This window comes from Cydia amplana, chromosome 5, assembly GCF_948474715.1.
Source record: "Cydia amplana chromosome 5, ilCydAmpl1.1, whole genome shotgun sequence".
Taxonomy (NCBI): domain Eukaryota; kingdom Metazoa; phylum Arthropoda; class Insecta; order Lepidoptera; family Tortricidae; genus Cydia; species Cydia amplana.
In genome coordinates, this window is record NC_086073.1 from 5,670,699 (window position 1) to 5,684,143 (window position 13,445).

The window sequence follows — 13,445 nt, forward strand, 5'->3', positions numbered from 1 at the left end:
CTTAGGTAATTACGTAATTGGTGACGCATGAATGCCCATGACAACTGTGTTGTGAATGTCTTTATAGATTACTTATGTAGGTAGCTATTTTAAGTTATTGTAATAATAATAGTTATGAATGGTCGGAACAGCTGCAATGTTTTGAGTGTGATATTTGATGCAAATAATTATTACACATAAATTGCATATATATCTTTGTTTTACTTCGAAACGACTGGTTCAAAATATTCAAATGTTTGCATAATTTTATGGATAAGTGGGTGAATATCATGACATTTATATACTATGGATGAAAAAGATTTTATTAAATGATGTTTTATATAAATATATAATTTAAGCTCAAGTATGGTTCGATTTTAAATTATGACATGAAATTGTGTGCCTTTTACAATATACAGTGTTTCAAATATACAGAGGCTGTGAAGGTTATGTAGTATGTGCCAGTTGATTACCATTATTACCAAAATGTAGGTTTAGGTATAAATCGTCAACTTGTATGTGATATATATTAGACACACGGGCAAATGAGACAATTCTCCTCGTGGATAGATTGCAATCAGTAATTACATATGTCTAGTTATATTGTCTCCAAAAGTCATTCCAAGAATTAGCAATACATTTCCAAAAAAACATGTTTTGATATGTTATATACCTGACTCGCTCAAAGAATAGATATTATGTATATAAATGTAAAAGTGTCCTTTTAGAAATCTGTTTTAAGTAAAGCAAGTTTCTAGGAAATAACAGTTGTTTTATTTCGCTGTCACTCGTGAATATGAATCCCCCTCAAATAAATAAAAGGCTTCTGTTATGCAGCTTCTCTGGATTTTAAAATACGGCAAGGGTTTTTAAGTCAAAAAGAAGGTTATGATTTTAGCAGTCTATGATATTAGTTGTCTTTGGCGGGGGTGGGTGTGAGTATGTTAGTGTCGTGTGTTCCATTGTCCAGCGTCGAAACTACCGGAAAGTTTAAAATACCTATTTAGATAGGTCACACCAGAGGGTTAATACAAATAAATATACCATCACTTCACGTGTCCGTACACATGAAGTAAGGATGCGTAGGTCTTAGGTAGGACTTTAAAAAAGACATACATGTTAGATCAGTCAAATCTTACAATAAAAAAACATTGCGTGATGTATACTTGGTCAAGCAGATCTTGACAATAGAAAAAGGCGGCAAATTTGAAAAATGTAAGCGCGAAGGGATATTGTCTCATAGAAAATTTGAATTTCGCGCCTTTTTTTACTGACAAGATTTGCTTGACCAGCTATAGTTATATATTTTTGTGTATGTTGTTTGGAGTCCTTGGAGGAATGTAAAACTATGTTTTGCAAGCAAAAAAAAGTTGTGCTCCCTTCCTAATTTGCAAAATCTGCAAAAATTTCGGACTTTTTTCAGTTTTTGCACTTTTATTATGAAACTATGGGTTTTTGGTCAAAGCTTGCTATGTAATGTTGAAAGAACATTAAATTTGGAACAATTTAAGTCCATTTACAGCGCCGTATGTCAAATAGTTCATGAGATATGGAACTTTAAAAAAGGGGTATTTTTTTCCTTAGAATGAAATTTTTAGTTTTTCCTATATTTCAGGACAAATATCGGCACAACCGCTCATGCTATGAGATATATTGCGTGAATAAAGTTGTAGCAAATTTAATTACCTTTCATTTAGGTAAGTGCAAGAAAGGGTCAGTAAGTTCTACAGTTATCGTAAAAAAATGAAATTGCTATAATGAGGCAACTAATGTATTGTTTAAGGCATTGTCAAAATCCCTACAAAAGGCAGTACCATCGACGAGAGTGCCATCTACGCTTTTACCGGACTTCTCCGATAGCAGCAGAGCGATGTTAGAGATCAACCATTTTTACTTGAATTCCGCGTTCGGGGGCCACAGTTTCTTCTGTGACAACAATGAATTCTGCTGTGGGCTTTAGTTTTGTAAATAAAGTTGCGTAGGCGCCTAGACATGACATTATAGCAATAACTGCGATGGTCTTCAGAAAATAAAGTAATGAAACGGAAACATGCAGGAAAGGCATTCGAATTTTATGAATTGGTCTCAATTTAATCACAATTTTTAAACAAATTGAAGTAAAAATGTTTCATGTTCCGGGCAAGATACGATCTCGAAATCTTTTATAACACCAGACACCTGTTCGATCGCGAGATGAGAATTTACCGGTAACAATGTGCTACCCCATACTTACTTATTTTTTGGACTAAGCAGAGACGTTTGCAATTGAATTTGGGACTACGGAACCGTTATGGTAAAATACTGTTACGGTAGATGTTGGCATGCGCCTCCCGCGCCTCGCGCCTCTAAGGGTGGCATTCCATCAGTCCAATATCTTTGTCCAATGCATCTCTTTCTCTCATTAAGCAAAATGTGAGACAAAATACACATTCATCAGGAGGAATCCCACCCTAAGGCGCGTATACAAAGTTAGGGACGGAAACACACGCATAGGGGAGGGGACCGATTTTTAAATTTCGATTTCGTGTATTTTGTTCAAGAATATCTCCACTACTAGGCATTTTAATTCTACTAATAGAATTGAAAACGAGTGGTCGATACCACTAGATTCCCAATTTCTATCGCTCGTATTTCAAAAATTACTGGACCAGGGACGTACAAAAAATTATCCAATGGTTATATAACTAAGTAGGTACGAATGAGATGTATTGAAAATGATTGTAGCATATAAACAAATTGAGTTCAATTCGTAAAATTCCAATGCAAGAAATGTACAGATTTCATAGTAAGTAATAGATTAATATATGCATTTGACATGCTTGGACTCGAATGTGGTTTAAACCGTCAGGATTTTCAAATTTCTCAACCACTGATCATATCGCAAGATGTGCATATTGCGCATGTTTATGGCAGAGAGCTGTAATAAAGATTTCGCTATATTCAAGGTAACATTCATAATACTCGAAACGTTAATCATATACCTACTACTTCACCTACTACCTACTATCTACATAAACCTTTAGTTTGTGATTCCCAAAATTGCTTTTAATACTTATCTATGTTTTTTTTTCTCATGTAAAATTAACTTAGTCTTTATTATAATTATCAGCATCATTCATACCTAACGTTTGAGAGTTACTTAATTCTGTTTTTGTAAAGTTAAGTACCTACTTACAGAACTTTAGGCCTGTCGATTTCCACATGGTATTTAAATGGGCAATAGTATATTAAGACCGTAACAAACGTTTAAATGGCCGATTCGGGATAAGTTAAAGGAAAATAAAAATATGCCCTTATCTCATAAACACATTTAATTCATAACCGTAATCTCGCACTACTTATAAATATATATGTACCTACCAAAATTTAGACCGGTTTTGCAATGGATGCCATTATGTGTGGTTGGATAGAATTGCCCTGCTTTGACCAATTCAGCGTTTTGGCTAGACACATTACAAGCGATATCAATCACATAATTATTTCGAAAGTTATTGCACTAAATAGTTACGTATCTATCTATGTATGCAAATGTTAGAATGGCGGTCAAAAGTTGCAGGTATTAAAGGAGAATATCAATACAATTTGCAGTGAGTTAAGAATGCACAAATAATATGTTGAAAGGAAGGGGAAATAATCCAGTTTAAGTACTTACCTATAGCCTATAGGGGAATATTAAAATCTGATTCTGATTAATAGTAATAAAAGTGTAACAATTTAGATTAGTACATAGGTAAGAACGTCAATACCTACTTATAAATACAGGTGGATATATTTGAAGCATGTTGTAAAAATTGAAAAGAAAGGTCTTCTAATTCTAAGATTAATATCTGGGTGACCGAGCTTCGCTCGGAAAACATATAAAAACTCGAAAATGCGCGTTTTCCCAGAGATAAGACCTAGCTAGATCGATTTTTCGCCCCCAAAAACCCCCATATAGTAAATTTCATCGAAATCGTTAGAGCCGTTTCCGAGATCCCCGAAATATATATGTCGCAGCCGGATCGTATAATCCGCCGTATTACATTACGGCTAGCCGTTTTACAAAACAGGGGCGTTTTGAAATGCGGCGGTTCGACGCTTAGCCGGATTGAATGCGGCTGAATGAAAATCCGCCGGAATGTATTCGGCGCCATACGTTCTTCAACACGGCTAGCCGTAATGTAATACAGCGAGTCATTAGCCGCCGCTTTGACAGTTTTTAGTTCCCATTTTTAACATTCGTGGCGCTGTCTGACATAACAACAACAAACTATGAAAAACGCTGGGGTGTCCATCAAATCTGGAGTTCCTCGGACTGTTTCTTTTCAAAAAACATTTCCTTTGCAACTTAACTAGACGGAGCCCCGCTTCGCGGGCTCCTATTTCTGAGCGGTTTGACCTTCGGGCATCTGAAGCTACCTAATGAACCTAACCTACCTACCTATTGATTTAGTGAGACATCCGTGAAAACATTACACTTTAGGGAAAAAACTTGAAAAAAGCGTAGGTAGGTAAGTATTAGGTTAGGTTCGTTAGGTAGCTTCAGATGCCCGAAGGGCAAACCGCCCAGAAATAGGAGCCCCGCTTGCGGGGCTCCGTCTATTTAAGTTGTGAAGGAAATGTTTTGGAAAAGAAACACATGTAGTGCGGTGGGACCATGGTAAAAATAAATTAAATTGCAAACATTGTCAAACAAAGGTTACGTAGGCGACCGAAAGAATTGGTCACTCTACAATCTAAATAGTAGATACGATGCGGCTAAACGTAGGCCGCCTTATTGAAGAACGTATCGCAATGACAATCCGGCTAATCGTCGAACCGCCGCATTTCAAAACGCCACTGTTTTGTAAAACGGCTAGCCGTAATGTAATACGGCGGATTGTACGATCTGACTACGACATATATATATATAAACAAGAATGGCTCGTTTAAAGGTATTAGATTTTAGTGACACGAGAATCACGGGATCAAGGAATGTGATCTCATATGCACGGGATCGAGTAGGTAGATTAGTCATTTCATACTATTAACTGTCATTTCAGTCTACCGAATTAAAAAATAGACTTTAGATGCCTATTTAAAAAACCATATATGGCAAATTTTATAGAAATCCGTTCAACTGTTGCGTGATGCGCAAATATGCCCATACCTATGTACAAATTTTCACATTTATAATATTAGTAAGTACGTAGACTGTGACGTAGATATTCAATTTTGTCTTGTTGTTATATGTAGGTACTTGTAACGTTGCTAATGTTGTCATTGCTATATTATATTTTCTTTAAATAATTATAACGTCGATGGCAAACAAGCATATGGCCTGGCCCGCCTGATGGTAAGCAATCTCCGTAGCATTTGGACGCCTGCAAATCCGGAGGTGTTACGGGCGCAGTTAGGAAGGGTTTCCAGGCAGCAGCGTCGAGATATCCAAAAGATATCTTGACACCAAGTTAACGTTATACCTGCCTAAAGTGTTTTTATAACAATTATTAATTAATTGGTGTTTGTTTACTTAAACGTCCAGAATACATTTTTATCTTATCTTTATTTATCTTATCATTTGTAATATAGGATTATATTTATAAAAGGAAACAATATAATACGCATTTCCGTGAAATCGTCATTCCTCATTCGTCACTGTGTGACATGTTACACTAGGTTCTCTGTTTATCGGAGATTAAGCTTTTGATTCATTTAAGTGAGGTTTCCATCCATCCGGAAGCTTGACATACATTCGATCTGGATATATGAGTTAGTGTGGTAAGCTCGCCTACGTAAATGAGTGCTGGTGCCATGGAAGTGGCAGGGTACCGTTAAGAGCACGCAGCGGCCAGTGCGAGCCCGCGCGTGATCGGCGCGCCGCGACCACGACGTCTCGGCAATCTTCACTAGACAGACGAACCGGTTGGATCACTGTTCCTTACTTAATCCTTACATAAACTGGTGTCAAAAATATTTAGTTTCTCTAAAATATGACCTAAATATATCCTAGAGTGTACGTGTTTTGACATCCAAGTGTCGGTGAAGGGACATTTAGGTCCAGCGGCTGTGTAAGTTGTACGCTCGCTCAGTTTACGGTATTATTTAAACTTTCGAAACTTAGTATTTTTCCGTTGCAACGAAAATGGATTTGCAATATGAAGAAAATGGTACGCCGTTCGTGATGTGGGGAGACAGTAAGATCCAGCTGGAGAATTGGCCGATCACGGAAAAGTTTTACACAGAAAAGGCAGAGACCGAATTACGAGAGACGCCCGAAGGAGTTGCGAAAGCTTTACGAGAACTAAGAGAACTATTAAAAGGTAAAATATACGTGTTTATGATAAAAAAAGTAGGTATTAAATATGTATAGCCATAATTCAAGCTATAATTTGAGAAAGTTTCTGACGTAGGTAATTACATGCATGTAAGTATTTAAGAATGATTCCAAAATGAACTAAATCTTAAAGTTTTTCGGTTTTGAATACTAGGTAAGTACCTACCTGAAATAATGATATTTGATGGGTAATATTCTTGATAAAAAAATGTTTACAGAAGAAAGAATGCTTGCAATTGGTTACTTTATTGTCGAAGACTAGATCGAAATTGAAGAGGTTAAACAACAAAACAATAGACGCGGATATTAATATCCGCGTCTATTGTTTCGTCCTCATTCATTTCAAAACCAATTTGTCATTTAGCAGTGATAGTCCTTAATGATGCTTAACTATTAAGTAACGAGCTCCAAAAATATTTGTGGGAACCATAGACCTTAGACAAAGAAAACCATAGATTACCACTATAAACTATGTCCTATGTTGCGATAGTATTTTAGTAAAGTATAGTATAGGTACTTGCTTTTAAGTTAAGAGCTGACTTTTCCTGAAGGGATTTTAGGGCCTTCAAATCAAGTATTTAACATTAAGTACATAGATCATAATTAAATTTTTTTTATATAGCGATCCGCCCCGGCTTCGCACGGGTTAACAAATTATACATAAACCTTCCTCTTGAATCACTCTAAGTATCTATTTAAAAAAGAAACCGCATCAAAATTCGTTGCGTAGTTTTAAAGATCTAGACATACAGACAGACAGACAGCGGGAAGCGACTTTGTTTTATACTATGTAGTGATAATGACAAGCAAAAACGTCTGCGAAATATGCGAGAGTTTAAGGCACGAGGGTTAAACAAACTTTGCTACCGAGTGAAAAACAAAAAATGTTCACCAAACCAATGAGAGGACAAAACTAACTGAACGCTATTAAATATTTACCATTCAAAATCATCACGTAAAAGTCAATTCGACCAGCCAACATGAGGAAACCACTCAAATTTGCATGTCAACTTTTGCAACTTTGCCATTCTTGTGGATAAAATTAAATTTTCTCATTCGTTTTTGAAGAATAAGCGAGCCTTATGGGCTGGTGTGCTGAAAACATGTACGTTTCGTAATTCTAATACCTAAGTCAGCTTTTTCTCTTTAAATGTTGTGTTTTAGGGTTCCGTACCCAAAGGGTAAAAACGGGACCCTATTATTAAGACTCCACTGTCCGTCTGGCTGTCTGTCTAGCTGTCTGTCAGTTGAAATTTTCACAGATAATGTATTTCTATTGCCACTATAACAACATATACTAGAAAGTACGGAACGGTGGGCGATCCGACTCACACTTGTCCGGTTTTTACAACTGTAATACTCAGTCTAAACTGAGAGATTAGACTTACCTATATCGATGAAATAGGAAAATTAAAGGTAATCGAGCTCATTGCCTGATTCTGCAGTTTTTGTGTTATTAACAAAAGCATATTCTTGTCACTCGCAACCTTGAAAGATGTCACCACATACCTACATATATCACGTATACCTAGTGACGATGTAATTTATGACTGTCGTCGGAACATCAATTAATTACACGAGAAATTAAAAGGATAGAGTTTTATGATGTCTAATGTACAAGTCATCGTATCATGATACGATTATTCGGACCTTGATCTTGCTCTGCCTACTTCCTAAGTGCACGCAATAGCTCTACAAGTAGAGCACCAAACGATCAGAACAATACCTAACGCGGAAATAAATAATGAAACGAACAAAGCACAAATTACGGCATAAGTAATTTGTTTGTGCATTGTGGCACTAACATTAAAACTCTGGCCTTGACCTGTAGTTTCTTGTAGGTACATACCTACACTTAGGTAACTTTGAAAACTTATCATTACAGAAGACTTCGCGAGGTTTAATTTATTCATTATTTTTCTCCTTGAAATCCACCACCGATGAAGTCCTCTAAATTTATTCATGCCAATTGAAGGGTCCACGGAAAGAACATGTCTAGTCACATTTTTCGGAAATTGATATTTTTATCTTAAAATGAAGAGCTCTTAATGAACTATTAGTTATATCTTTGCTACCACTGTATAATAAATGTAACACAACTTTATTTTTAGTTAAATAATATCTGATCACGGAATTATCATACGTTTTGACATTGTTCCAAATTTTAAAACCGCGATTACTCAAAATGTCACTAGTGTGACTAGACATGTTCTTTCCGTGGACCCTTCAATTAAGGAAGTCACATGAATCACCAGGATGTGTGGGAAGAGACATTCGAGAGGTCCGCCGTCTCTCATCGGAGCGCGTTTTGTTTGATGCGCCGTGTGGAGACCCTGGGGAGACAGATTCGTTGTGTTTGCATTTCGCAATTTTTTTGGGAGAATTGTATACTTACTGTTTGATGTGTTGTTTTAATCTTTTGCAGGTGAAAAAAACCTTAACATTCCTATTGACAATGATGACTTTCTGATGAAATTCCTCAGGCCCTGCAAATTTTATGCAGAGAGTGCTCTAAAGAAGGTTGGTACTATCCCATAATAAATGAACCTACCTACATAAAACATAATGTTATCAGTTTAAAAGGTATACAGTTGAACTGGGTCGTAGGTATATACTGGGATACCCTGCCTGCGACACGAACACCGACCACTGAATCAAACTTTGAGGTTGCCAGGCAACCGACAATGTTTTCATGTGGAGTAAGACCCACTGTAATTTTAAGCAAAAATGTCTTAGTATCGAATAAACTTTAGAGTTTTGAATACGCTAATATTTACCTAATACTCAATTCTTGCGCTATCAAATTATGGTTTGCGAAATGTATTTCCATGGGTTATGTAAGACACTGACGAAGTTGTTTGCGATCAAGCTTGTGTAGCCGGTATATTTGGTATTATGTTGTTACTCATATACTTAAGAGCCGCAACGCTTATGGTGACGTCACATCGTGGGAATTGACAGGTTAAACTATTTATTAGTACCTACCTAATTCATGCAAGTTTTGGACAAAACAATTATTTGATAAGACTACGGGATATTGCAAGAGAGCTTTTATTTCGATAATCTACTTATTTATTCTGTACATGTCAATTTTATTCTATGTAATTTTCAGATACAAGCATTCTACAAATTCCGCCAAGCGCATGCAACCTACTGCCATGACCTGATGCCGTCGGTGGTGCGAGCCGCCTTCGACCACTCCATCATATCCATCCTGGCGCCGCGCGACCAACATGGTCGCCGCATCATGTTCGTCGAGTCCGGCAGTCAGTTTTACTCAGTTTATTGTTATAAACTATTTTTTGTGAAGTCTTTCCATTGACTTTAAAGATAAAACATAGATCAGTATGATGGCGCAGCCAAAATTTGATATAATTTGATCGCAAAGTACATACACATAGGTGCTTATATGTTACGCGAGGTCATTTTGAAAGGCGAAAGAGTAACCAAACGCCGCCGCTCTATCTGAATTTCAGACTATTTCAGAGAGTATAAAAACGCTGAGTAAAATCTTAAAACCGGACCTACCTACTACCTACCTGTGACAGATTTAATTACTAACACTAGGGTCAACTATTAGACGCAGGAAATCCGCATGTTAGCTGATGTTGATTATTTTCTTATAGGAACATAATTGCATAATTTGATGTCGACCTCGCTCATGAACTTAATGTTAACTCGATGTATAACTTTAATTACAATGTAAGAGTAGGTAGATAATCAAATGACCAGTAAATATAATTCTTCTCATAAAATCCTAAATTAGAGTTTGTTTATGCAGTTTTATGTCTTAAATGTTTCAGAGGGCTGGGACCCTCGCGCGGTGCCTCTATCCGAAGTGTTCCGCGGCGTGCAGCTGGGCCTGGAGGCAGCCATGACAGAGCCGCGCACGCAGGTCTCCGGCGTCATCGTCATCATGGACATGCAGGGGCTGGCCCTTAGTCACGTGCTGCAGTTCACGCCCTCCTTCGCCAAGATGGTCGTTGAATGGGTGCAGGTATAGTTTGCCCTTTACTGAGCTTTGTTAGGGGTTTGTTTACTAAGAAAAGTTGCATGTATATACTATTAGCGTAAAGTAAAGCAAACGCGGTCCCGTCCTATCCATGGTCTAGAATGGAACAGGCTTTCAGGCAATAGATGTCGTATAAGAAGGCCAAGTAACCAAGGCCTCCAGTGCCCAGGTCAATCTGACGTGAAAGCGGAGGACGCTGGTTCGAATCCCAGCCCTGGGCACTGCTAAGGACTTTTTCTTTCGTTTATGACATCTATTTCAGTTTAGTGTTTAGGAACCTAATTGAAATAACATAAACTAAAAGATTTTCATAATATAATTTGACTTCTTCCTAGTAATAGGTAATATTCTCGTAGTGACACCGAATACTGTTATTTTAAAAGTACTGATTACATTATACGTATTCATCATATTGAGGTTTATTCGTTAGCTCCGTTGTACCTGTTAATTTTTAGTGCTATTTTCATTAAATTATAACTAAGTTATTATAACTGCTTTCTTCAATTCAAATAAACTCCAAACAAAATTAAATGAACTAGGTTTTTTGTCTAAATGTAGTTTTTCCTGTCAAGCAAATTGCATCATAATGTGACTCATAGCCACAACCTTCACTCTTGCTTCTCAGAAAATCCACTAGGTATGGCGTCTGCCTTATGCCCAGGACCTCGTCTTGTGTATAATTGCACATTTACGTCATTCCGACGTCCATTGCAACTGTTTACACGACTCTAACATTAGCGAATATCTTTGAAGACAGCAATTCAGGCCGTGATTTTGCTTGTGTTCGCGCGTCAAGGCAGTCTCAACTCAAGTCTCAATAGCAAATGTTCGTTCATTTTTGAGAGGGCTACTTGCGTGTGGGGTGCAATGTGGATTGAAGCATCCGTAGGCTATGGTACCTAATAGTTTACCGTCGAGTGTATGATATGATTGGGAATTGTATCTGAATATTCTAAATATAACTTGTAACATGTTATTTCCAGGATTGCATCCCGATCCGGCTAAAAGCGGTGCACATCGTGTATCAGCCGTACGTGTTCAACATGGTGTTCGCGCTGTTCAAGCCATTCCTGCGCGAGAAGCTACGCTCGCGCATACACTTCCACGGCAACAACATGGACTCGCTCAAGGTGCGCTGAAAACTACAGAATAGTCCACGTTGAGCGAGGTTTTACAACCTAACTGTTGTTGTTGTTGTATAGACTCGACTCTAGAGTTTTAACTCTGAGGAGAGTCTATCTTTTTCTTTAGGACTGATAATGGAATGGAATGACTCTTGTTAGAGCAAGATCCACAACAACATCGGACTTAACGTGAGATATCTACTGAAGAGTGCAACTAAGTAGTGTGTGAGAATAGTGAGAGCCACTTATTATTAGGCAGGTTATGAATATCACTTAGCATGACCATTGAAAATATTGATGAACCAACCAACGGTTAAGTTATATTTTGTCTGCGAATTAAAAGTTACATCGATAATTACCCAATATTTTGTTTGTTTTGTAGGCACACGTGGACGGCAAAGCGCTGCGTCCGCGCCACGGCGGTTCGCTGCCCGAGGTGGAGGTTACTGGAGAGCTGCTGTGGAAAATGCTGTCACATTACGAGGACGGTTTTAAAAGTAGGTTTTAAAGGTTAAGCATGTGGGGGAAAATGAAATGTGCCTGCTTAAGCAGAGTTCTGTTCTGCGCTTTAGGAGCTCCCAACAAAGCTAGTAAAGTCCGATTGAACTCATTGAACATAATGTTAAATTATGATACCTTACTCTTACTGTACTTTGTTTTTATCCGGCAACTATTTTTGTTTCAGTGGCTAACTCTTACGGCTACGTAAAGAACAATGAAAATCACAAATAATGCAGCTCACAGGGTACCTACCGATCAACATTTCAGTTACATTAAGTACATATTCACATACCTATCGATAGTTAGGATAAATAAGGATGTGGGTCAACAAATTATACTGCGTATATTATCTTTAAATGTGTCATTCTCAGGGAATAGGGACTTACTTAAGGTGAAATCATTCCGAGGCATTGGCCGCATGAAAACAATATCGTTTGCCTGACAATTCCGTAGGTAGTTTGATTCAGTGACAACTTTAGATGAACGACCTTGTGATTGCGTTCTTAGGCGCTTATCACACAGCTTCGCTTTTCGGAGCGACGTCCGGTGCTGCCATTTTTTGTACTGTATAACCTCGATTTGTATGCAAAAACCGCATGGCACATTAGCACAGCCTCTCCGTGCGAAGGTGCGAATCGCACGACGATTGGTGCTTTTGACGAAGATGTGGTGCGCGCCGCAGAGTATATCACACCGTGCTCCAAAGTACGGACGGACCGTATTCGGACTTCGGACGAAGATACGGAGAAAACCGCACCATCGTACCGTCGTCACCGCACGCGAATTCGTCGCTTGATCGCTTCGCACTTCGCAACGTCATGCGACGGCAATGTGATAAGCTCCTTAAGTATGGCAGACGCTTACGTTTAATGTAGGAAAAAGTACAAATGCTGTCGTCGTCATGTTGTCATAAGTGGATGTCACAAATACTTAGATTACTTAGGGTTCAAGTTTCCAGCACGAGTAAGATGTTTTCTCAGTTCGGCTGTACAAGAAAACAGGTAGGTACTTAGGCTTAAAAGAAACATATCTTTATTAGGTTTAATAGCAACTGATATTAGGACAAAAATGTAGGGAAAATTACGGTAGTTAATATTATGAATAGGTATATAATATTTTCCACAATGTGGTTTTATGGATAAACTGCCATCTAGCAGTGTGATATTTACCATACCTACATTCCACAAGGACTAACTACATGCTACATACAAATAATGCATTGGACTGTTCCACGGACATATAAGTAGTATGTAGTTAATATAACTATATGATACAGATCATGACGTATTAAAGGTTTGCTCCCAGGAATACGCAGTAGCAGGCCAAAAAACATCGACACAAGCTGCTATTCTGTTGAAGTGGCTTGAATTTCACAGATTGGCATCACTAACACTATTGTATTGTGTAAATAGGTCTTTATGTACCTATTAATATTATCTAATTTAAAAGTTACCTCAATGTAATGTGATCATTTGGAAAGATTGTGTTTTAGTATTTTTTTTAACATATAAAAATAGTTAGGTATTAAAATTTC

The 13,445-nt window shown here is 37.7% G+C and overlaps 1 protein-coding gene across 1 annotated transcript; it reads left to right on the forward strand.

Moving 5' to 3' along the window:
• Positions 1–6,014: 6,014 nt before the first annotated feature.
• LOC134648229 (alpha-tocopherol transfer protein-like) lies at positions 6,015–11,918 on the forward strand. The gene is made up of 6 exons (XM_063502714.1): positions 6,015–6,260; positions 8,700–8,794; positions 9,387–9,540; positions 10,078–10,271; positions 11,270–11,416; positions 11,793–11,918. The coding sequence occupies exons 1-6, from the start codon at positions 6,083–6,085 to the stop codon at positions 11,916–11,918; spliced, it is 894 nt and encodes a 297-aa protein (XP_063358784.1). The 5' UTR covers positions 6,015–6,082.
• Positions 11,919–13,445: the final 1,527 nt, after the last annotated feature.

Bases quoted from the DNA above. Each gene is read 5' to 3' on its own strand.
- LOC134648229 (XM_063502714.1), top strand. From the start codon at position 6,083: ATGGATTTGCAATATGAAGAAAATGGTACGCCGTTCGTGATGTGGGGA. The intron at 10,272-11,269 runs GTATAGTTTGCC...TGTTATTTCCAG, and splicing joins TGGTCGTTGAATGGGTGCAG to GATTGCATCCCGATCCGGCT. The intron at 11,417-11,792 runs GTGCGCTGAAAA...TTTGTTTTGTAG, and splicing joins ACAACATGGACTCGCTCAAG to GCACACGTGGACGGCAAAGC.